Below are 24,974 nucleotides of genomic sequence, written 5' to 3' on the forward strand. Positions count from 1 at the left end.
CAATGGGTCACTCGCGACCCGCCCGGTTAAAATAGGTTTGGATCAACCCGTTTATAAACAGGTCAACCCGTGACCCGCCTGTTTATAAACAAGTCAACCCGGTTCAGGTCAGGTCACCCATCTACTATTGAAGTTAAAACCCTAAATCACTAATGCTATTCCTAATTCCTAATCCTTGCCGCAGCTGCCTCCTCCAGGCTCCAGACTTCCCTCCTCAACCTCTCCCTCCATGAGTGATGACCATGACAAAAGCTTACTTCAAGTGTGCTGACGAGTGCTTGGATAGGACGCTCCAGCAGGAAGAGCTGCACCACTCACTGGTCGCCATTGCCATCACCATCTCCAAAAGAGGCAGGAAGCAAGCCCTAGATCTAGCACGAAATCAAATCGCAAGGTAGAAGGAAAGGTAGGGGTTACGAGTCGAATGGTTGAAGTCGAAGAGAACAGAGACGGCTTTAAACAACAAAAGGAGAACAGAGCATGGTGGATGGTTAGGATGTTGGGGAGAACTGGTTCGATTTCAATCTGCCTCCTCGCCATCACCACTCGCCACTCGCCAGTCGCAGTTCTTCTTCTCCTTCTCCAGGTCTCCTCCTTCATATTGATTTTGAATCTTTGATTTAATGTTTTAAACCCCAAGATTTAAAATTTTGATTTTGATTCCTCCTCCAACCAAGAGAGACCCGATGAGAGATGAGTATGAAATTGGGTTTTTATCTAATGTTCTATTTAGATATTAACAAATAAAAATCCAGTATATTTTTTATAAAAAAAAAATGTCATTTTATATGAAAATTTTAAAATAAATAAATTATATTTTTTAAATGGGTGACCCATGACCCGCCCATTTATTAAACGGGCGGATTGGGGCTGGCATGTATGTGACCCATTTAACATTGACCCGTTTATGACCCGGCTCGTTTATGACCCGGCCCGTTGGCGACCCGCCTAAACCCGGCCCACCCGCCCGTTTTGCCAGCCCTACTCATCTCTCGTCAGGTCTCTCCCGGTTGGAGGAGGAATCAAAATCAGATTTTTAAATCTTAGGTTTTAAAACATTAAATCAAAGATTCAAAATCAATCTGAAGGAGACCTGGAGAAGGAGAAGGAGAAGAAGAAGAATTGCGACCGGCGAGTGGCAAAGGCGAGGAGCTCTTCCTGCCAGAGCCGTTTAAAAGAAGAAGAAGAAGAACTCGCTGGATCTCCACTCTGCGGTTCCAAACCGAACCGGTTCTCCCCAAACCTCCGATCCATCCACCATGCTCTGTTCTCCTTTTGTTGTTTAAAGTCGTCTCTGTTCTCTTCGGCTTCAACCATTTGACTTGTAACCCCTACCTTTCTTCTACCTTGCGATTTGATTTTGTGCCAAATCTAGGGCTTACTTCTTGCCTCTTCCGGTGATGGCAATGGCAACCAGTATCCAAGCACTCGTCGGCATACTTGAAGTAAGCTTTTGTCATGGTCGTCACTCATGGAAGGAGAGATTGAGGAGGGGAGTCTGGAGCCTGGAGGAAGTAGCCACGACGAGGATTAGGAATTAGGAATAGGATTTAGTGATTTAGGGTTTTAACTTCAACAATAGCCAAGTAAATCGGGTGACCCGACCTGAACCCGAGTTGACCCGTTTATAAACAGGCGGGTCACGAGTTGACCCATTTATAAATGGGCTGATTTTCATAGACCCAGACCTGTTTTAACCGAGCAGGTTGTGGGTGACCTGTCAGGTCTGGACCTATTTTGCCAAGCCTAGAGAGAGAGAACCAAAACTAGTGCCATCCAATCAATCTGGAGATCAAAGAAGCAAAATCTGCTAAAGAAGCCAAAAGAAAACACCTATAAAGAAGCAAAAAAACAATTTTGTCCCAAATCACATGCACACACAACAAGTGACCCTAAAAGATATAAGTACACCTCTCTGGGCAAAGGACCGAAAAACTGCACACAACCGAAAAATTCCTACATCCTTAAATCTCCCAAAATGCCTAAACAAAACCAAACAATAAAGCTTCCACGGAGCTTGAACACACCCAACATCTAAATAAACAGAAGCTTATTCCGAGCAATCCATTTGTCCACTTGGAAATGTCCGACTTTTTTCGTGTCAGCCTTTCCTTTTTTGTTTCCAGTATATTTCAGTGATTTTTCTAACATTCACATGTTCTTCGATATCCACCCTCTTTGCTTTTGTCTCAATTCCCAACCCTTTTCTTCTCCTCTTCCTAATTTTGGTTTATCTTCATGCAATTCATCACAATGCTGTTTCATTGTTCCCTTTGACTCCTTTTCTTCCTCAATCTGCATGCTCCATCACAATGCTACTTCTTGCACTTGCCATCCCAAGATGACATCTACTTTAATGTTTGTCCCTTTGTCTTCCATTATGTCAATCCCAAATCCCTGAGATTTTTCTCCTTATAAATATTTATAATGCTATCTCGCCTTCTCAATTTGTTTGAAATTTGTCAGCGTGTGTGAACCATCCTACTTTGTTTTTCTTTTCTTTCTTTTTTTGTGTTTGATTGTTCTAGATTGTCTAATGCACCCGTCTCAATTCCCAACCGTTTTTCTTCTCCCAAATTTCAGTTGATCTTCATGCCTCCACAATACGGTTTCATTGTTCCTGACGACTACTCTTCTTCCTCGACCTGCATATCCATAAGTGTTGCTTCTCTCGCTCACCTTCCCAAATTGGCGCCTACTTTAATGTTTTTCCCTTTGTCTTCCATCCTATCCATTCCAAGTCCCTGAGATTTCCCCTTTTAAACATTTACGATCCCATCTCGCCTCCCCAATCCCCCATCCCCCATCCCCCATCTTGCCCTAAATAAATACACACCCACTTGCTACACCATCTCCCTTTATTCTCAAATTATCTTATTCTTTCTCTTCCATTTTCATTCTTCAGCTTCCCTTAAATTTATAGAGATGGCTAAGTGGTTTTGAAACTCACAAAGAGAAATTGAAAATAACTAGCTGTTGTTTTTTTTCTGCTAGGATTGCATTGATTTGCAACTTCTCTTTGATTGTGGAAATTGGGGCTTCAAATAGCCTTAAATGAAGAAGTGAATTTAGATGAAAATTATGGTATTGAAAATTACATGATTTAGCAATATCTGTGCATCAAATCTGCAGTGAGAGATGCAGCATGGGGTACCCACAGAAATCCATTAATCTATGCTATATATAAAAGTACAAACAGTGTAAATTATTATGTGGACAAAAATATCCTTATATTTTGAAAAAAAAAACTAAAAGCTCCAAAAAGATGAAAATATAAATCAATTTGTTGAGAAAAGTCACCTTATTTTTAAATTAAATTTTTATATAACCAACATTTCTGAAAAAAAAAAAAAAGTAATTTTTTATATGCTATATATTTAAGTATGTGGATAGTGTAAATCATCTTATAGTTAAAATATCTTATTTTTTGAAAATAAGACCTAATATTCTTAAAAGAAGTAAATTTTTATAATATATATAGAAATTAAATTTAACCAAAATTAAATTAGATTAAATTAAATTACATTTAGAATGTCTAAAAGTTAATGTTTGAACTTAAAGAAAAAATGTTCATTGGATTAAAAGTATGAATAGTGCAAATCATTTTGTGGGCAAAAATATTCTTATCTTCTGAAAAAAAAAGACTAAAAGCTCCTAAAAGATGAACTTATAAATCAATTTGTATAAAAAAGTCTCCTTATTTTTAAAATTAATTTTTTATAAAACCAATGTTACTAAAAACAGTAATTTTTTATGCTATATATAGGAGTACGTGGATAATGTAAATCACCTTACAGTCAAAAATATTCTTATCTTTTGAAATTAAGAAAAAATATTTTTAAAAGAAGTGAACTTCTATGATATATATAGAAAATAAATTCAAACAAAAATAAATTAAATTACATTTAGAATGTCTAAAAGTTAATGTTAGAACTTAAAAGAAAAAATTTTCATTTTCTTAAAAGTACAAATAATGCAAATCATTTTGTCAGCAAAAATATTCTTATCTTTTAAAAATTTTCAAGACTAAAAGCTTCTAAAAGATGAAAGATGTAATTATAAATCAATTTGTTGACAAAAGTCTCCTTATTTATAGAAGTTAATTTTTATCAAACCAATGTTTAAAAAAAAAAGTAATTTTTTATGCTATATATAGAGAAGTAGGTCGATAGTGCAAATCATCTTACTGACAAAAATATTTTTATTTTTTCAAATAAATATCAAATATTCTTCAAAAGAAATAAATTTCTATAATATATAGAAAAAAATTGAACCAAAATTAAATTAAATTACACTTAGAATGTCTAAAAGTTCGGGTTTGAACTTAAAGAAAAAAAATTATTTGATTAAAAATAAACTAAACTAACATCATATATAGATACCTACATTTATATCTGTACTATAATGATAAATTAATATAAGTATGAAAAAAAAACATTTTGTGGCAAAAATATCTCTATATTTTTTTAAAAACTACAAAACATTCCAAAAAAATATATAAATTCAACCAAAATTAAATTAAATTACATTTGTAAAATTTATTTTAGATATGTTAAATTTTGATCTAGAAAAGAAACTCTATTCAGCCAAAAAAAAAAAATGGCAACATGTGTGCGTGTCTATAAATATATATACACATATACTTATATATATATATATATATATATATATATATAAGTACAAATAGGTAATTTTGTAGAAAAAAATAATATTATCTTTTTGAAAGTGAAACAATACTTTGAAAAAAATAAAATGTAATTGCATTTGATAAATCTAAATTTCAAATTTTTTTTTTTTTAAATAGGACAAGACTTTGACCTAAAAAAATTCATTTCATTCAAAAAATAAAATAAATAGAATGAAATTACAAATTTAAATAAGATGCACATCCCAAAATAAAATAGGTAAATTCCTCTCATGTTTTCTAAATTGTTTTGAATGCACAGCATCATTTAGATAAATAAAAATATAATTTATAAAATATAAATTTTAGAAATAAAACTATAGACCTAGAAGTACCCTCCTTGATAATAAATTTTAAATTTATTTAAAATTTAAAAAAATCATTAATTGATCGTTAAGTAAACAAAAAAAATAACATAATTAAGAGTTTAGGTAGCAAATCATAATTTATAAATTGTAATAAAGTTATTAATATTTTCATGTGAAGCCATATAATGGGATTTTCATATCATAAAAATATTTAAAAAATAAATATCTACTCATTAATTGTTTATCTATAATGTTAAGTGAGCACTAAAATTCATTATTTTTCATAATTTAGATTAGAATATTCGAGTCATACCATGTCTTATAGTTTTGACGATTTTTCATATATACAGTGTCATAATAATATCATGTTGATGTCTGAATTTTATAATTTTAAACAAAGTAGTAATTTTTATAAAAAAACTTTCATATTCACACTTTAATATTTGTGAACTAAATTATGACAAAATATTATTAATTTATTTTTAAAAAATATCTAAATTTATTAAAAATTATAAAAATATCTTACACTATTATTCACATGCAATCATGTGCAATGCACGTAGCATATTTTCTAGTAACTTCAAATTCATGATTTCTTCTATTATTGAGCACACAAAACACACATATATATACACAAGATTCAACTGTCAGCTGCTGATGCTCCAAATTCCTTGAATCATGGCAGTCAAATTCATGTGAGGAATCAAACCATGACAAATTACAGTTCCACCTTCCTGCAGTGCCATCCTCGCCCCCGTCCCCAGCTCTTTGGCTCACCTCTTAAAACCTAATCTCCTCCCGCTGGGGTCTCTATCGTCCACGAGCCTCATCACCAGCACTGCCACCTGCCAACCACTCAGCCGCATTAGCTTAGACACGTGATTCAACAGCTATCTTCCAGCTCCTCCAACACAGACCACATATTGCAGATTTGCAACAAAAGTTTGAGATGGAGTTCATTTAACACCAGTTAACTGATTAAACCAAATTGCAATTCAGTCGGTCAACTATTCAGCATTTGACACAATTCAGTTTGGTCCGGTAGGGTAATTTCTATAGAAGAAATTTTTTGTACCGACCAAATGCTCAGCCCCAGCAATATCCACCCAAAAGAATGTGCACAAAAAAAAGAAACCAAAAAAAATTAACCCTATCCCTCAGGTTAGCAAGCGAGGTATATTGAGCTTCAAAAATCCTTGCCTCCAAAGCCACAACATCCAAAAGATTGCATGCACTGCACAAAATCAAATAGCCCTCCCTCTTTTACTCTTCCCAAAATCCTAATATCTCAAAAGAAAGAACTTGTACACATTGTGCAGAGCCACCCACATTTCACCAAAACAAGAGAAAAGAGCATCCTGTAGATTCCTCACCAGCCAACAATGAAGAAAAAGGTTCAATTAGTCCCATTGTACTCACAGCACAACATGCAAATATCCTGGCAGATAGCCTTATAGGGCCTCCTTACCTCTAACAAGCCATTCTTATTAATCCTGTTAAGCAACAAAAACCAAGCGAACCTTAAAAGAACCTTAGCCTTCCACATGACATGATACAAAGAAAATGGACAAGAGGTTGCATTTCTTAGATGAGAAAAGAAAGATTCCAAAGAAAAGGAACCCGAAGAATCCCATAGCCAAACACGAATATCTTCCCTATTTTGAGGAGCAAAAAAATCGAACACACTCAGCAAGGAAATAAGCTCATCGACCTGTCTTTCAGTGAGACTCCTAAAGAATGGAAACCCCAATAAAAAGAACCACTCTCCCCTCTTCTCAAAAAAGAAAAAAAAACTGTTCACAGTGCATTATGAACTATACATAATCAAAATATTTGAGGCATCAATAGCTCCAACAAGGTCTCACCCACTCATATGTCTCCCCAAAACCATATTCTATTACCATGGCCCACTTCGAAATGAGTAAGAAGAAAGACTACATCAGCAACCATGGAACAAACTTCCAAGGTCTTGTATGGAAACATTGCCAATTCCTGTAGTATCCCACCCATTCCAATGAACTCCTTAATTACTTTCAACAAACTATTGTCATGGGGAGTTAGACTCTAGGGGAAACCCCCCATAATCAATTTCCTATAAAAGTTGTTCTTAAATTTAAGATATGGCATTTCCAAGCCCCAAACCCACCCTCAAACTATTCTCACAACCCGACCACAAAGGATTTCTCATCAGCTTCTCCAAAACTTATGCCTCTCACAAGAACGCTAAAAAACAATCAAAAATAAATGGAATGTTAAAAAGAGATGAGCAAATGAGAGTGGTACAACCCCTCTAGTGAAATAAGTAAGCCCTCTTCCACCCTCCCAACCTTTTCCCACTCTCTCAACCACAGGATCCCAAAAAGCAGCAAATGTAGGGTTGCCCCCTAAAGGAAGACCAAGGTACTATAAAGGCCAAGTCAAAGAAGCACAAACAGTAGACTTAACATCCTCTATATCACTAATCCAAGTTAATGTCAGCCACTCAAAAATCCAATTTGGGAACCACAACCCCCCCCCCCCCCCTACCCACTCACATCCTCAACCACCTCATTAGCCACTAAAACAGTGTAAAATTTGTCTATCTTTATTGAAAGCAGACGCTGTTGCTGTCACCGTGTCGCCCAAAACCTCTATAAGTCTCCTGGATTAAACGTTAGCTAAAACCTTGTAAAAAGTAGTCACCAAATTAATAGGCTTAAAATCAATCATCCTTCTAGAAACTCTCCTTAGGTATCAAGGCTATAAAGGTTGAATCCATACTATTCACACCACCTCGTTACTATGAAACTCCCTGAAAAACCTTGTAATATCATCCTTAAAACCTTCTCAGCTTTACTAAAAAAAAATATTAATTACAAAAGAATATTATTGAGGAAATAGAAAAGATACAATTTAGGAGAGGATGAGATGCTCTGAAAATAAAAACAAATAAATATTTTTAAAGAAAGCAAAAGAAAATAAATCCAACACTAAACTTAACAAACTGTAAATAAGAAAACCCCTCTTTATGACATTCCCCTCATAACAGAACTCTGTAAATTTGCCATTTCATGCTGACCTTTCTTCATTTTTCCTCTAGCACCATTACAAAATTCATTGCCTCCAACCTAGATCCATCTTATCCAATAACTTTTGAGCTTCTACGTCCTTTGCACTAACCTCCTCCACAGGGGTAGGGAAAATTCTGACCTTACATTGATTACTTCCTATCAAAACATTACCCAAGCCCACTCATCAAATATAGAAACATCCTTCAAACCTTCCAGCACAGGAGGCACATAAGAAGGATCACCAAGAAATTAGGAAGAATCTGAATCATGACCAAATTGATCATTGAGATCATCCAACAATAATCCACTATCAGAGGCAAACTCATGTTATTGTCCGAAATGTCACCCCCTTTGCTTTCCTTTTCAATTTGATTGTTTCCTTTGTCCTCCTTTGAGAATCTTCAACAAAAACAAAAACAAAACAAAAAAAACCTGCAGAATCTCTTTTTAAAAAATTGCACCATTGCTAGTTTGAATTCAATTGATTATGAACAAGAAATCCATTCTTACCTGGTCCCTCCCGCCCCTCTGATCAACAATTATATGCCTTCATATCCTCAGCCTTATTAGATCCCCTTATGTCCTTACAATCCCTAGATGAATTCACCGCCTCTGAATGCAATCCACTACAGATTCGATTCACAAATTGCCTTTCAACAGGAAGCAGCTGCTCCAGGTGAGTTCTTCCACCCATATAATAAGCTCTTTAGCCAAGCCAACAGGGGAAGTAGCCACAGCTAACCCGCTGCCCTTACCTCCTTTCTCTTCAGCAAGAAACATATTCCCACAATTAGAAGCCTTCAAGTTAGATCCTTGAGCTTTGAAGACCCCCTGCTGGGCTCTTATTATACATCTGATTAGATTCATGGGGAAACTTTAAAGCCTCTTGGACTGAAAAACTAGTGTAACTAATTTGGGCCCGTTCCCTTAAATGGCCCAACTGACCAACCTTGTTTTCCATAGCCTGGCCCAGATCCAAACCCACTACAGCTTGATCTGAACCCACTTAAAACTTAAAAGTCATCATGAAACCAAAGGGTGGTAACATGTTTGGATAACTATGGCCTATACTGTATATAAATGCTTATAGAAGTGTGTTATCTCATCTCCAATCTGTTTTTAATCCCTAACAATACATCACGACTCGAGCACTAATTCCTCAATAACATTTTTCCTCCTCCCATCAGCATCCCTATGAAACAACCCATTATTGCAACCCCCCTCTCTCGCCCATTTTATCCTACACCAACTCCTCTCCTCTCTCAATAAAAGCAGCTCTGACTCATTAGAAAGATGAGCCCTCCTTGCCCAACCTGGCAAACTGCACTCCTCCAATCTATCCATTCCATTAATCTTAGAAAAAATCTTTTAACTTTTTGCTCCAAGTATTCCCATACATCTCTCTATTCCATTGGTTCAATTTATCTTTCACAAATTTCAATTTTTTCATCACTTTAAAGCCCTCCCACCCCTGAACATTACAATCCCTCCACTATAACATGATATTAAACCTAAAAGAAGGGTGCATCAACCGCATATTCTCAAATCTAAACAGCATAGGAGCATAGGGCCCCACCAAAAAGGACTACAGTCTACAAGCACCAAATAATTATCATAGATTGGCGTAACCAGAATTTCTTGCACAAGGTTTAGGAAAATAAGTATAATAAAAAATAATAAAAACTTCCAAAACACTAGTAAACAAATATATATCAATCCTTGAAGAGGCATGCCAACCAGTGCTCAGGGGAGACATCCCTAAGCCCACAGTTTGAACCCAAAAAAAATCAAACTTTCTCATGCTACAAGTCACTCTTGACCCCACTAGCCTGCCCCTAGAGCTCCTCATAACATTGAAATCACCATCAAACACCAAGCAAGGAAGTCAAAAACCATAAAGGCTTGCTAGATCATCAAAGAAAGCACTATGTACAGCAGCCCCCACCCACTGTGCAGGTATTGTCCGCTTTGGAGGCAAACTCCTCACAGTTTTGTCCTTCCTCAAAAGGCTCCTAGACAGGAGAGGGATCCAATCCCCATATAAGCTGAGGACTCTTCACCTCCCCAAGCGATATGGGACTCCTTCCCACCCCAAGAACCTCAGGTCTGGGCCGTCTCCTGCCATAGTGGTGATAACCATACCCTTTAAGCACCATAAAATTTAAATTACTTTGATAAATTAGCATGACTTGCTTTGTTTAACAATATATGAGTTCATAATAGCCATTTATTCATTAATTGAGTTGTGTTAACTGAGATTGGAAATTCCATGTGACTAATTAGTGATAGGAGGGGCATAGATGAAAGAAAATTATGAGGAATGTGCTAAAACATAAATAACATAAGAGAAAGAGGGGAAAAAATGAGTATGCTGAAATCAGGTGTGACATCTGGCAGCACTACAAACAGCAGCAACCACCTGGCAGCTCTGAAAACCAACAGCTGACACCTAGAACACAGATGGCAGCACTGCAGGACCCTTGTTGCTACCAGCTGCTGCAGTCCTGCCATGTTTCCGGCCTAGAATAAGACACTTGGCAAGCAGCTGGCAGCAAGTAGCTGTTGTTTAGACCCTTCCAACCCTGTAGAGCAGCGTCAGCACAGAAAATAAAATACTGCAAACTCTTGCTATAAACCCTGGTTCTAGAGAGAGAGAGACAGACAGAGAGAGATAACTCTACAGAAAACCAAAAAAATTGAGGACATCTGAAGAAAATTAAGGAAATTCGGGTAAATTTAAAACTAAGTTTGAAGAAGCTGAAAATCAAGGTAGGTGACTAGGTGTTGTAAATTTTCATTTACTCATCTAGGGATTTTGGATATTCAAAGGAAACATGGGTAGAAACTTGCATAAAGTTGAATCCTAGTAAGCAAGATTTAAGCTGCTTGTTTCTAATTACTTGATATGGCTGCATATATGCCTTCTTTGGTTATCATAGCTGCATATCTTGTTTAGTTGGAAAATTTTCATATGGTAGATATTCACCTTGTAAGGATGATTGGTATACCTGTTATGAAAAAGCTTGTGTATATGTTAAATTGATGATGTGTGAAATTGCTGGCACCATGTGTTCTTGTAGCTATGATAATGTGGAATTTGAGCAACTAGGGATTGTGCCTTCCTTAGGTGAAAGGCCCTAAACCTCTGGAGGATATTTCTGCGTTAAGCGGTGGTTGGCCAAGTTGGAATTTGGCCCTTTTTCGAGATAAACTGTGTACTTAGTTGGGACAGCGCTGCCATGTTGGGAAAAAAAAGTGTAAAAGCATCCTATTTGGATGTTTTGCGATGGTAAATTTAGATGGACAGACTGCTTAGAATAAAGAGTGTGTCCTGCATATTGCTTTGAATAAAGAATGTTTGTGCACCTTATGATTAAGCATGCATGTAAGAAATCATGTGTTAAGCATTGAAATCCTCATTTGAATAAGGGGGAATTAAGAATGTCTACTGATCTTGTGGTTGCTCACCTAGTCCTTGATAATTTCAGGTTTGAACTAAAGGAGAGCTCCACTTGCTAAGTTGTCCAAGAGAGTGCCATTTTGACATGTATTACAAGTTGGCAGGAAGACAATAGGGATACTAAGCATGTATTGATTGGCCGTTATGTATGTAAACTAGGAAGTGCAAAAAAAGTTGTATGCAAAGTACATCCCAATGTAAAGAGTTTTTTCGTTGAATGTAAACCGCTTTTAGTTGCTTTATGATATATATATATATATATATATATATATATATATATATTGTGTTATTCACTCTTAATTGCCTCTAACTTGTTTCCAAATGACGGTTTTGTAAGACAAATTCTTGCATAGGCCTAGTGACTCATTGGATTTTAGATGGAGTCTGCCAAAAATAGAGACATGACACCATGCAGAGAAAATGTTAAGGCCATAAACTGACATGAACCACCACCACTAGGGGTGAGCATAATTCGGTTTTAACCGAATTAACCGACCAAATTCGGTTGGTTCAGTTTGGTTAATTTTTAATTCAATTCAATTCAGTTTTATAATTTGGTAAATTCGGTTATTCAGTTTTCGGTTCGGTTATAGAGAAAGTGAATTTAGGTTAACTGATTTAACTGAATTATGTAATTAATTAATAATTAAATATAAATTATATAATTTAGCGTTCCCACAATTCCCCAAATTCATAAAATTCCCAAATTATGTAATTAATTATTTATGTAATTAATTAATAATTAAATGTAAATCATTAAGTTGAATTTTGAAAGCATACAAATTATACAATCATATTTTTTTCCATAATTAATTCTTATTTGATTCAATTAAATTCGGTAAACCGAATTAACTGAAAATTTGCTTCGGTCGGATACGGTTCGGTTAAGAAGTGTAATTTAGTCGATGCGGTTATAATGGAGAGTTCACTAAAAAAATTTGGTTAGTTCGGTTAATTGGCCGAACCGACCGATTGAATTTTGAAAGCATACAAATTATACAATCATATTTTTTTCCATAATTAATTCTTATTTGATTCAATTAAATTCGGTAAACCGAATTAACTGAAAATTTGGTTCGGTCGGGTACGGTTCGATTAAGAAGTGTAATTTAGTCGATGCGGTTATAATGGAGAGTTCACTGAAAAAATTTGGTTAGTTCGGTTAATTGGCCGAACCGACCGATTACACACCCCTAACCACCACCCAACGCCCTTAACCACCAGCAAGACCCAAACGTAAAAAGATCCAAAAAAGACCGCCTCTCAATGTGCCTACTCTAGTGTCCCAATGTACAAAACCTCACTAATCTTCTTTGTTAAAAGGCTCCTCAATGTAAATAATTACAGAATGGCACCTTGTTTTCCAATTTTCCAACATTCGTAGACAGAGTTCAAAAACAATTAAAGGATGTTTTCGAAGTTTCCTATAAAAATGTTAGAACACTATAAAAAAGGTAACAATTTTGTAATTATTAGGAAAGCTGAAAATAGAAAAATGAAAATTGGTTTCCACAACTGAACAAGCCCTAAAGATCTCCCATACTCTGAATACAAGTCACAGGATTTCCTGCAAAAGCATCAGGCACTGAATGCAATAACAAAGCAAAGAAAGACATCCTACCCCAAAAAAGATGAAGGGCAATACAGGAAAAGGTGAGCAACATTCTCTCTAATCTGCTTACACATAACACATATCAGGGGATAACACCCTATTAGGTCTGCTTGCCTACCAGAAGACAATCATTGGTATTATGTGGTATACTGTAGCTAGTAATCAATATTTCAGTCAGTAATTAACATGACCATTACTTAACTAGTTAGTATCTGATAATTAATGTTTCTGGCTGGCAGACTACCTAGTAATTAACATTTCAATATGCTAAAAAATAGTTGGCACATATCAGGGGATAACACCCTATTAGGCATCCTTGCCTGCCTGCATACAATCATTGGTATTATGTGGTATACTGTAGCTAGTACTTAACATTTCAGTCAGTACTTAACATGACAATTACTTAATTAGTTAGTATCAGATAATTAATGTGTCTAGCTGGCACAGACTACCTAGTAATTAATATTTCAATATGCCAAAAAATAGAAGGTATTTAAGTACTTGGGCAAATGATTATTTTAACATCTTATTTTTAAGTACTGAGCAAATGATTATATTTTAACATAGTATTCTAAGTAATTAAATATAAAGTATATATTTTTTACTTAAGTAATTCATAATATAGTGCTTCCGGCATCTAGCCTGTAATTAATATACAACAAGACGCCGTAAGTACCACTAAATGGGTTCGGTTACATGAATTCTTTTCTGCCAATTCAAAAGATCGAGGGCATTTTCCTTGCCCCACTTAAGAGCTATTAAATCCTTCCTCACTATCCCATTCCATGTTATTTTAGGCCTACCCCTTTTCCTTCTAATACCAATAAGCAATAATTAGCTCACTCCTCCTAACTGGAGCACTACTTGGCAGCATTTCAAATGCCCAAACCATTTAAGTTGTCACTCCCTTATCTTATCTTCTAGAGATGTTATACCTAACTTATTGCGAATATGTCCGTTCCTTAATATATCCTTTAATGTTATGCCACTCATCCCCCTTAGCATTTGCATTTCGACAACTTTTATTTTTTGGGCATGTTGTTTCAGCACATCTGAAGCACTCCATTTTACTCTACCAACTTTAACTCTATGTATTACATCCTCTTCGATTTCTACATCTGCTTGCATAATAGATCCAAGGTATCAAAATCTACTAGCACTATTAATTTCTAGATTATCAAGTTTAATCTTATCTCCATAATTCCTACTCACATGACGGAAATTACATTTCATATATTTTGTCTTATTTCTACTTATTCTAAAACCTCTAGACTCTAAAGCTACTCTCCACAGATCTACCTTAGATTCTACTGAACTCCTACTTTCGTCAATCAAAACAATATCATCCAGAAACAACATGCACCAAGGACCTCCTTTTGGATATTCCTAGTGAACTCATCAATCACTAAACGAAAAGATAAGGGCTCAAAGTAGAACCTTGATGTACACTTATTGTGGCTGGAAATTCTCTAGACTCTCTTCCTGCAGTCCTCTAACGCTAGTCGTTACTCTATCATATATCCTAAATGGCATCAATATACCTATGGCAGACTTCCTTCTTTTCTAAAACCCACCATAGGACTTCCCTGGGTACTCTATCGTATGCTTTCTCTAGGTCAATAAAAACCATATCCAAGTCCCTCTTCTTTTCCTTGACCTTCCCATTTATCTTCTTATAATACAAAGAGCTGCAGTTGTCAATCTCAGGCATACAACCAAATTGATTCTCTAAGATCCTTGTCATTAATCTTATTCTTTGCTCAATTACCCTTTCCCACAAGTTCATCGTATGACTCATAAGTTAACTAGAATTTAATATTTCTAATTTCTAGTTGTATTTTGTAATTAAGTAGTTCATTTTTTATTTGTAATTATAAGTCATCAACTTCAAACCCATGTCTTTCTTCTTCTTTATGTAGAACTTAAGATGTCACATAAGAAGAAGAAAATGAAAAAGTTCCTAATGACGACATTCACTGGCATTTTGCAACTCCAATGGAAGACAGTAGACGTAAATATAATTTGGAATGCAAATTCTGAGAAAAGACCACTTCAGGAGGCTTATAGAAGTTTTTTTGGGATAAATAAAGGGCAGCCTAGTGCACAAAGCTCCCGCATATGCAGGGTCCAGGTAACGGGCAGGCTACAATGGGATAAATAAATAACTTTATTGGATAGAGAGAAGAAGAGTACAACAAGAAAAAAGAAGGAAACGGGGAGGGTAAGATATCCTCCCAATACTACAGAAAAGAGAACAAACTAGAAAATTAACAACATTACAAAAAAATCTCTACTCGAGCAAAGCATCCAAGTCCTTTTGTAGATCTCACAGAGGTAAATGACGAAAGAAACCATTTGCTGAAACCCACAGCAATGCGAGAAACATATAATCCAAAGCAAGTTAAGAGGCGTAACAAGTCCTTAAGACTAGCATTTCTCTCCAACCAAATACACCAGGAGAAAGCTAAAAAATGCACTGCCATAAAGCATCTCTCTCCTATCCCATGCCAAACCCTTTAAACAACAAAGTACAAGCCTCCAAGGAAAAGGGCACACCCAACACTCTCAAAATTGCCAAAAAATTTATTCCAAAAGGTCCAACAGAATGACAATCTAAACAAATGTGAACAAGTCTCTCCATTCTTAAAACAAAGAGTACACACATCAAGGGATTAAAACTCATCAGGTCTCCGTTATTGAAGCAAGTCACTAGTATTAGTTTTTTCCAAGATCGCTGCTCACAAAAAAAAAACCTCTTCGACTTTCCAAATGAAAGAGTAAGGGGCAAAAGGAGTAGCATTAGGAGCATGAGTTAAATGAGAAAAGAAAGATTTACAAGAAAACTCCCCATAAGAATCTAAGCCCCTAACTCTTCTATCACTCCCCAATCGGATCTGAAAAGAATGAGCACATTAAGCAAAGGAGCAAGCCCGCTGATCTCTCTCACATTAAGGTTCCTCACAAAATGAAATTATAGAAGTGCCCACTCTCTTGCAAGTGAAAGAAAGCAGAGACACGGGAATCATGAAAAGAATATAAATAAAGGCAAGGGTAGATAATAGCCAAAGGAGCCTCCCCTAACCAATGACCCTCCCAAAAATATATTCAAACAAATTGTGTGAGAAGACCATTAAAGGAGACTTATGTGATTAAAAACGACACTTGACACATAAAAAAAGATCAAGTTGGTCAGCATACAACATAAGTTAAGAGAATAGATGGTGAAACATCTCCAACAAGACATGAAGACGAAAATAGGTAAACAAAAGATACAAGAAAATTTAGAGGGTTATATTAGGGGAAATTATGAGAATAATCACTAAAAAAACCAACTCGAATGAAAAGAAGATAGCTGCATTTGGCTCCATTGACATGAAGTCTCTCTTCCCTACTAATATTTTTTCTCATACATCTTATCTTCAACATGCTACCGCTGGCTCTCACTTATGCAACATATTTTGTCCTGTACTCATCCATCTAAATATCCTCATTTTCAACTATAATCAACTCACATATATGCAATATCATTTTTCATTTTGTCCATGGTCCTAAATATCCATGACAATATAGAAATTTTAGTTGAAATTTCCACTTTCTATCAACTTTAAAATCAAAATTTCTATCCCATGAATTTCTACAAATTTATCAAAATCTCAAATTTTCAAAAAAAATTGTCAAATTTTTTACTATATAACCACAAGAAATTGAAATTGGAGACTCAAAAACCTCCAAATTGAAATTCTTGTCTTAGTAAATACTTTTTATTGAAAACAAAGATTATTAGAAATTTACAACAACGGATAAGCATCATAGAAATTTCATGCAAAATTAAACTTAGATATTAATTTTAATGTTTTGTTTTGCTTGTCTAAATAGATTTATGAATTTCACTTATACTAATTCAACAGTCAATTCATTTAATATTGTCTGTGTCATAGTTATTGCAATTTATACACCATGTGATGCATTTTATTTACAATTTTTTTGCTCTAAATCTTGCATTATTATGTATACTAACACTTTCTAAAGTAGCACGTAAAGTCTGTATTTTACCACTAATTTCATCATTTTTTAAGATTCAAAATCAAAAAACGCAATTGGAATTTTCATACTTTTGAAGCCTCAAAATTTTAGCTAGAGTTGAAATTAAACATCTTGATTATGTATTTAATTGCACTACCACATATCAATGTTAATTGCTCTTCATTCTAATCCAAAAAACAAGCATAGGCTGGTATTGCAATAATCAGAGAAAATTTTCATACAATTTTATAGGTATTCTAAAATCACGACACTTGCAAGTACTTCTTTATTTTAACCATCTTTCAGATGTAATTTTATATATAATTGTAATGTATCTCTAAATCTCTCCCATTTCTATTTACTTATTCATAATCATAAGTAATCATATGCGTTCCCAACATCATAATCGAGGAAACTTTTTGCTACCACGGGAAGATTAGAACTACTAACAAAAAAAGAAATGCACTAGAACAAGTGACAATGTTATCACTACAAGGTTCATAGACTACAACTTCCAACAACAAAACATTCCCAATCAACCAAATTAGACCATAGACAAAAATGGAGTCTTCTCAATCAAATCCTTCCACAAGAAACTCTCACGGTCTCACCAATGGAAACAAACCACAGCAATTCCCCTTGGATTCACATTTGGAAGACAGATGCCCCAAAAAAGGTAGCTTTTCTTGCTTGGGAGGCAACACAAGGAAAGCTCTCAACCTCGTACAATCTGCAGAAAAGTGTTCCCTCTGCGTGGCTGACGCAGAATCAATTGAGCCTATCCTCCTTCATTACCCATGGACCAAGAACCTTTATACTCTAACCATGATCAGACAAAGGTAGGTTGCTGCCAGCTCAGTGGGAGGGGAGTTCTGGCATTGAAAGGGATTCGAGCAACCAAGGAGAAGAGAAAGTCTCTGTCTCTCATCTCTCTTGCAATTTTATGGTGTGCTCAGGAAAGAAAGAAATAGAAGAGTATATCAAAACTCTCTTACGCTTCTTCATACTGGTAAAGAGCAGTACATTTCTGCAATTTCCAGCTGGCATAGTAGGGTTGTAGAGAATGACCATAGTGTAATTTTAGATTTTTGTGACAGGAAATAGAAGAGTACAAAAACTCTCTTACACTGCTTCATACTGGTAAAGAGCAGTGGATTGCTGCAATTTCCAGCAGGCATAGTAGGGTTGTAGAGAATGGCCATAGTGTAATTTTAGATTTTTGTAACATCCTGCAGAAGGGATAACTCGGTTGAATCAGGGTTGGCATCCCCTTGATGCCCTCCTAATAAAGTCCTTTTACTGATGAAAAAAAAAAAAATTATCACTAGAAGGTTCAATTTCAGCACCAATAACCAACAAATAAGAATTTAAGTGTGTTAAATCATTTTTGACTTTAACTCTCAGTGTTGACAGTTATTCAAAAAAAAAAAAAGGTCTGCCAAAGTTTTTTCATGCCATTAAACAAGTTTTTTCCCCCAGCATTGCAACATGCTCAAACTAAATATAGTGCCAAAAAAGCCACTATCTACCCCACTCCACCCCCCTCCCCCCCAAAACATGGAAAGAAAAAGAGGAAAACAAAACAAACAAGCAAGTCCAAAAAGGAATCACGCCAACCCCAAAAAATCAATAAATAGAAAAACAAACACCACAACATAAATAAGTGAGACTGTAAATAAATGTAAAGTTGGATAATTATCAACCAAATATGGTAGATGCACGATGCGGTAGCATACCCAGTGTAGTAATTCTTGGGAAGATACACGTCCTTTACTGGACCAAAACGTTCAAATGGGATCCTTAGATCTTCTGGTCTGCACACCATCAATTAATGCATGTTACTCCTCACAAGTTATGTACAAATATTTCACACATAATTTCAATTACATACAAAACCAAGCACCCAAATTTTTTTTTTTAAAAAAAATCAACAAAACAAACACAAAAAAAGCCCACGAATTCTTCTGCTCAGAGAACAGAGAAAACAAAAAGGAGAAATTAGATTTTTCTTCTTTCGGTTCTTGATCCACAAGGAAAAAATCAACTAAACTAGGCCAAATCTCATTCGAAAATTTCTTTAACAACAAAACCAGCATGAAACTTAAACCATGCTCAAATCAAATTTAAGCAAAGGACCAAAAAAGCATGCAAAACAAAAACAATAAAACTATTAAATTTAGTCTGTGTGAAGAAAAAAAAAACCTAACATCAGTTACTGAGAAAACAGGGGGGTGGGGGTGGATTATACTGATGTTTACAAGAATTTTTGCTTTGTTACAATAAAAAACCCAATCTAGAACAAAAAAAATAACTGCATTAAAAAACAGTGAGTTTTTTTTAGAAAAAGAATTCATTAACAAAGAATGGAGAAAATTATGAAGGAAGATAAGGTATCCTCCTAAAACAAAAACAAAAAAACAAAAAACAATTACACCTAAGCCCTTTTCCAGTCCCTTTAAAGAACCAACAGCAAAATTCCTTGAAAGAAACCCAAAGACTGAGCCCCAAAAAAAAAAGCCAAGAAAGTAACTGTGTCCCAAGAACAGTGAATAAGTGAAGTAATATCCTTCTCTCCGCGAAAAATTAATAAAATAAATTAGACAAATCTAAAATGTCTTGGCTTTTTTTTTTTGTTCTTCCTCGAGGATTTCTCATCTTCTTTGCATAGTAGTCAAAAGCGCGCCTAAGGCGTGCCCAGGTGCAAGACGTAGTGAGGCAACGAGGCTAGCACCTCATATGTCATTTAATGCAAGTTTAAAACTAATATATAACATTTTTTTTACTAAATTTAGCTGCTGTTTTGTAATTTGTTTGGAAATGCAGTATACAAAATATACATTTTTCTGAAATATATTGTACATTGCTTTTGCATTCAGGATAACAGGTCTTAAATCTTAAATGGATTCTGGATGTGCAAACTCTAGCTCTGCAAAGAAAGATCTTGCATGGAAGTATGCACATTTGAATAATCAAAAAAATAGAAATAATTTGGCTTGCAATTATCGTGGCAAAGTCACAAAGGGAGGAATATTTCGGGCAAAACAACATATTGTCAAATGATTTCAAAATGTAAAAGAATGCTCTAAGTACCCTGCTCATGTACGTGAGGAGATTAGGGAGTATATTTTGAAGAAAGATATAGAGGAGGAGGCAAACAAGTTATTGTCCTACTTTGATGACATGGGTTGTTATGGTGAAGATAGAGAGGATGAAGTTCAGGAAATTGACTCTCATGGCAAGAGAGTGCTTAGTAGTGGAAGTGGAAGTCAAAGTTCATAGCAATCCACCTTGAAGAAACCAAAATAGAAGGGGCCTATAAACTTGTTTTTTACTCCTAATCCAAAGAAAGCGGTCCAAGCTAGGAAAGAAGGGAAGATGAAGCAAAAATCAATAAATGAGGCGTGCAAAAAGAATTTAGACAAAAGGCAATGGCAAGTTTTTCTATGAGGATGTATGATGCTTGAATATCATTTAATGTTGTGTGTTAGGACAACTTTGCAGTGAAACTTGAACTGATTGGGCAATATGATCTTGGAATAAATTCGCTTAGCTATCATGAAGTGAGAGTTCATTTCCTAAAGCAAGATGTTAGTCGAACGAAAGATTTTATGAAGATCCATAAGGAGGAATGGGCAAAATATGGATGCTCAATTATGTCTGATGGTTGGAGAGATTCAGTTGCTAAAAGAACATAATAAACTTCTTAGTGAACTCTCTAAGGGGATTAGTGTTCATCAAGTCTATTGATGCTTCTAATATTGTCAAGAATGCACATAGAATGTACAAATTACTTGATTTGATGGTGGAGGAAATTGGAGAATCAAATGTGATTCAAGTAGTAATTGATAATCTTCAAACTATGTTGCAACGGGTAAGAACTTCTTTCTAGAACTACATTCTATAGTGTATATATTGTTTATTTTAATATTTTAATGGCTTCACTCCTTGATTTTTGAACAAGGAGATTGTTGAAAGCAAAGCGGCCACATTGATATTGGACACCATGTGTTGCGCATTGCCTCGATTTGGAGGATATTGGGAAGATGTCTTCAATTCATAAAACTTTGAAAAGGGCAACATTTTTGAATGGTTATATTTATAACAATGTTGGTGTGGTGAACTTGATGAGACAATTCACTGGAGGAAAGAAGTTACTAAGGCCTACAGTTACAAGATTTGCAACTGCCTTCATCACTCTTCGTTTGATCCACCTTCAAAAGAACAATTTGTGAAAGATATTTACTTTTGAAGATTCGAATGATACTAAATGGGCAAAGGAGGTAGCTAGCAAAAGAGCGGCTAGTATTGTTTTGATGCCTACCTTTTGGAGTACCATTGTCGACGCTCTTAAATTAATAGGCCTCTTTGTCTGTGTACTCCGTTTGGTTGATGGGGAAAAGAAACTTGCAATGGAATACATTTATGAAGCAATGGATAGGGCCAAAGAAGTCATAGCTAAGGCTTTTGGTGAGAGAGGCTAAATTAAAGGAGGCATTTAAAATTATTGATACAAGGTCGGAATGCCAACTCCATCAACCTTTGCATGCAGCTGCACACTACTTGAACCCCGAACTTTTCTATTCAAACCCCCACATTTCGCAAGATGAAGAAATCATGATAGGCTTGTACAAATGTATTGCAAGGTTGGTACCAACCCATGAAGTGCAAGATAAAGTTTTACATGAGTTGGAAAATTACACTAGCACTAGTGGCCTCTTTGGAATTGACTTGGCAGTGAGACAAAGCAAGATAAAAGCACCAAGGAAAGTGGCATTTTTACTACCTCTTTCTATCTAAAATTATTTTTTTGCTATTGAGCTAGTAGATATTCATTTAAAATTTATTTCATAACAGCGCAATGCGGATATCATTTGGATCATCAGCTCCAAACTTGCAAAAGTTTGCTGGGAAAATACTTAGCCTCACATGTACTACTACTGGCTATGAAAGAAATTGGAGCATATTCCAACATGTAAGTCATTAGGATATCGTGGATTAAGGAACATGAACTACCAATCTACTGCTTTTTAGAATCATTATTTACTGTAAACTTCAAGCTTCTTGCAGCTTCATAGCAGAAGGAGAAATAGGCTAGCCCAACAACACTTGAATGATTTGATATTTGTAAAATATAATCGAACTCTAAAGCGTCGGTACAACAAGTGTCACACCATTGATCCTATCCTTCTAAAAGACATTGATGATGGTAATGACTGGTCAATTGGTATGATGGATGGCGATTCAGATGAGGATGACAAACTTGTGTTTAAAGATGATCTTTTGACTTGGGGTTCTGTTGCTAGAGCTGCTTGAGTAAATAACCCCCTGCATCACACTAGATCAAGAATAAGTGCAAATATGTCATCATCTTCTAGAGGAAGAGCTTCATAGAGCAATGCTAGGAGCCAGACCATAGTGCTGGAGCTTGTAGATGAGGATGAGATCCAAGGGGATAGTGCCGAGAAGACACATGTGGAAAAAGATGTTGGAGAAGAAAAATCTAATGACGAAGAGGAAGATGATGATATCTTGGCACACCTAGTTGATGATGAGTGGTGACTGATGATTGAGGAGGATTTTTAGATTTTAGACTTTGAAATATTTTTTTATACTCTTTTCTTTTGATGTTGAATTATGTTGATGCTTTTGAGCCTTCGTCCTGGCAATTTAATTAAATTTCCAATTTTCGTATTAAAAATTTTGGCATTTTAAATTCTAATATTACTATTGATGTGTTCATATATCAATGACCCACCAAATAGGCATTGTACATGATTGTAATAATTGTGCGACTCGCCTTCATGAGGCGCGCACCTTTGCCTCGCGCCTCATGCCTCAGCTCCAAGTACCCTTTGCACCTCAGTGCACCTTGCGCCTTTGACTACTATGCTTCTTTGTACATTCCTCTTCCTTAATGCATTTCTTTTACCATTAAAAAACGGAAAAATAAATCTAAAATGTCATTAATTAGCATATTGAAAGTGCCATTTTTTTGGAAGTGCCATTGTTTTGAAAGGAGAAAAAGTAATTGCATTAGCGATAGAGCAATACAGAAGAAAATATTCTCAACATAAGGCAAAAGGAGTGTGAAGTCTCTTCCTAACAGATAAGATGAGTAAAAAAAGAACAAGGATCATTCAATTAGCATTTCGGTTGAATTAGGAAACTTGGAAGGAATTGGGTCTCAGATTTGAAGTTCAGAAGTTTTTGTTCCAAACCCATTGTTGAAGAATACTTCTCTTGGTTTTATTAAAAGTAAAAAATAGGATTGATTTAGGTTCTTCATAATGGAAGAATATGTGCTTCCTAAATGCTAAAAAGACAGCGTCTGATTTGTCTCTGGGTAACGTTTAGGAAGCACTTTTTGTTGCCTCTAGAAACAACAAGTAATAACGAGTTGATATTCTCATTTACAAAAATAAAAATGCGTCTAACATGCTACTTCATCGAATGAGTCAATCTAACAAAAAGAATATTCAGAGAAAAAATAATAATCAGGCAGAATCGTTTTGGAGCTCCATTTGTGCTGCGGAAGCAACATTTACCCTATTCACAATTCCTAAAGACATAAAAAGGCACTTCAAGTTTGCTTGCCGATCATATCATCACTGTCAATTCTTCCCTCACGCTTTCCCATCAACCAAACAATAAAACAAAGTAAGGAAACGAAGGAGAAGGAAACAAGACCTAGCATCAAGAGAGATGTTCCGAACAAGCAACCCGGATGGGGCTGGAGAGCGGCGGTCGCGACGGGAGCGGGTGGGGCGGTAGTGGTCGCGGTTGCGAGGTTCGTCAAGACGGTGTCGACGAGGAGGGGTTCTGCTACGGCGAGGACTGTAGCTTCTGCTCCGGCTTGTGTACCTCGCCATAGTTTCGATGGCTGCCGACAGAGTTTTCGAGTCTTGATGGAAACTGTAAAGCCCTAACACCTTTTCAGATAAAGATGGGGCGGGCGGAGAGAGCACAAAGAGGCGCGAAGAGTGAGGGGAGTGATTTTATTTTTTCTTTTATTTTATTAGAGCAATTTTTAATTTGTTCACCAATAATTTAATTTGAAGAAATTACGGCCATAGCGATTTAGGTAATGTCTGAAATTTGGGATCTGAATTTTGAAGGTCAGATTTGATTCATTTAAATTTATAAATTTTAAAAAGTTAATATAATTCTGTATTGTATTTTGATTAAATTCATAGAAACTAAATTTAAGTTTGAAATTCACACTCAAACATAAGGTACGTATAATTTATTTTGATTTTTTAAATTTTCATTTTTTGCTTGGAAGGCGTGACAACTTTTTTCTTTTATTTTTGGATAGTTCAGTTTCCTAGGCTTACGCATCAAATTAATCTCACGCCTACGTCAGTCCTGCCCTCGTGTTAGTAAATCACGAATGTGCACTGTAAGTGGTTGGATTTGAACCTCATACTTCACCTTTGTCCAATGTCATCTGGTGAACTTCCTTACCACTTTAACTTATGCCCGAGAGTAAGGTGAGGCAACTTTTGATTGAGTATGATGTGATCCTTTATTATACATCTAAGAAAAGGCATTTGGGAGAATATGGAGAAATTATTGAGTTAGATTGTCTAACCAAGACAATCAATATATTTTTGAATTTTGAGTGATTTTGAATTTAAATTAATGAATTAAGCTAAATTTTTAAAAAATTATATAATTTTATATTATATTTTATTCAAATTTTTATAAATTTAAATTTAAGGCCTAAAATCCATATTTTTAAATTCAAAATGAGTATAATTTTAAGTTTTCATTTGTTGCATTGGGGCCATACAATTATTTGAACAAGTATAACGTAGTCCTTTATTATAAGTGTAAA

The 24,974-nt window shown here is 35.4% G+C and overlaps 1 protein-coding gene across 1 annotated transcript in view; it reads right to left on the reverse strand.

Annotated features, from left to right (window-relative positions):
• Positions 1-24,159, reverse strand: part of LOC131153228 (serine/arginine-rich SC35-like splicing factor SCL28) — a 40,566-nt gene extending 16,407 nt beyond the window's left edge. The window contains exons 1-2 of the mRNA XM_058105400.1: positions 23,825-24,159; positions 18,874-18,951 (exon numbers count right to left, since the gene is read on the reverse strand). Coding sequence (XP_057961383.1) covers positions 18,874-18,951; positions 23,825-24,006 — 260 coding nt within the window. The 5' untranslated portion in view covers positions 24,007-24,159. The remainder of the gene's footprint in view (positions 1-18,873; positions 18,952-23,824) is intronic.
• Between the last annotated feature and the right edge of the window lie 815 nt (positions 24,160-24,974).

This window comes from Malania oleifera, chromosome 4, assembly GCF_029873635.1.
Source record: "Malania oleifera isolate guangnan ecotype guangnan chromosome 4, ASM2987363v1, whole genome shotgun sequence".
NCBI classification, from domain to species: Eukaryota; Viridiplantae; Streptophyta; class Magnoliopsida; order Santalales; family Ximeniaceae; genus Malania; species Malania oleifera.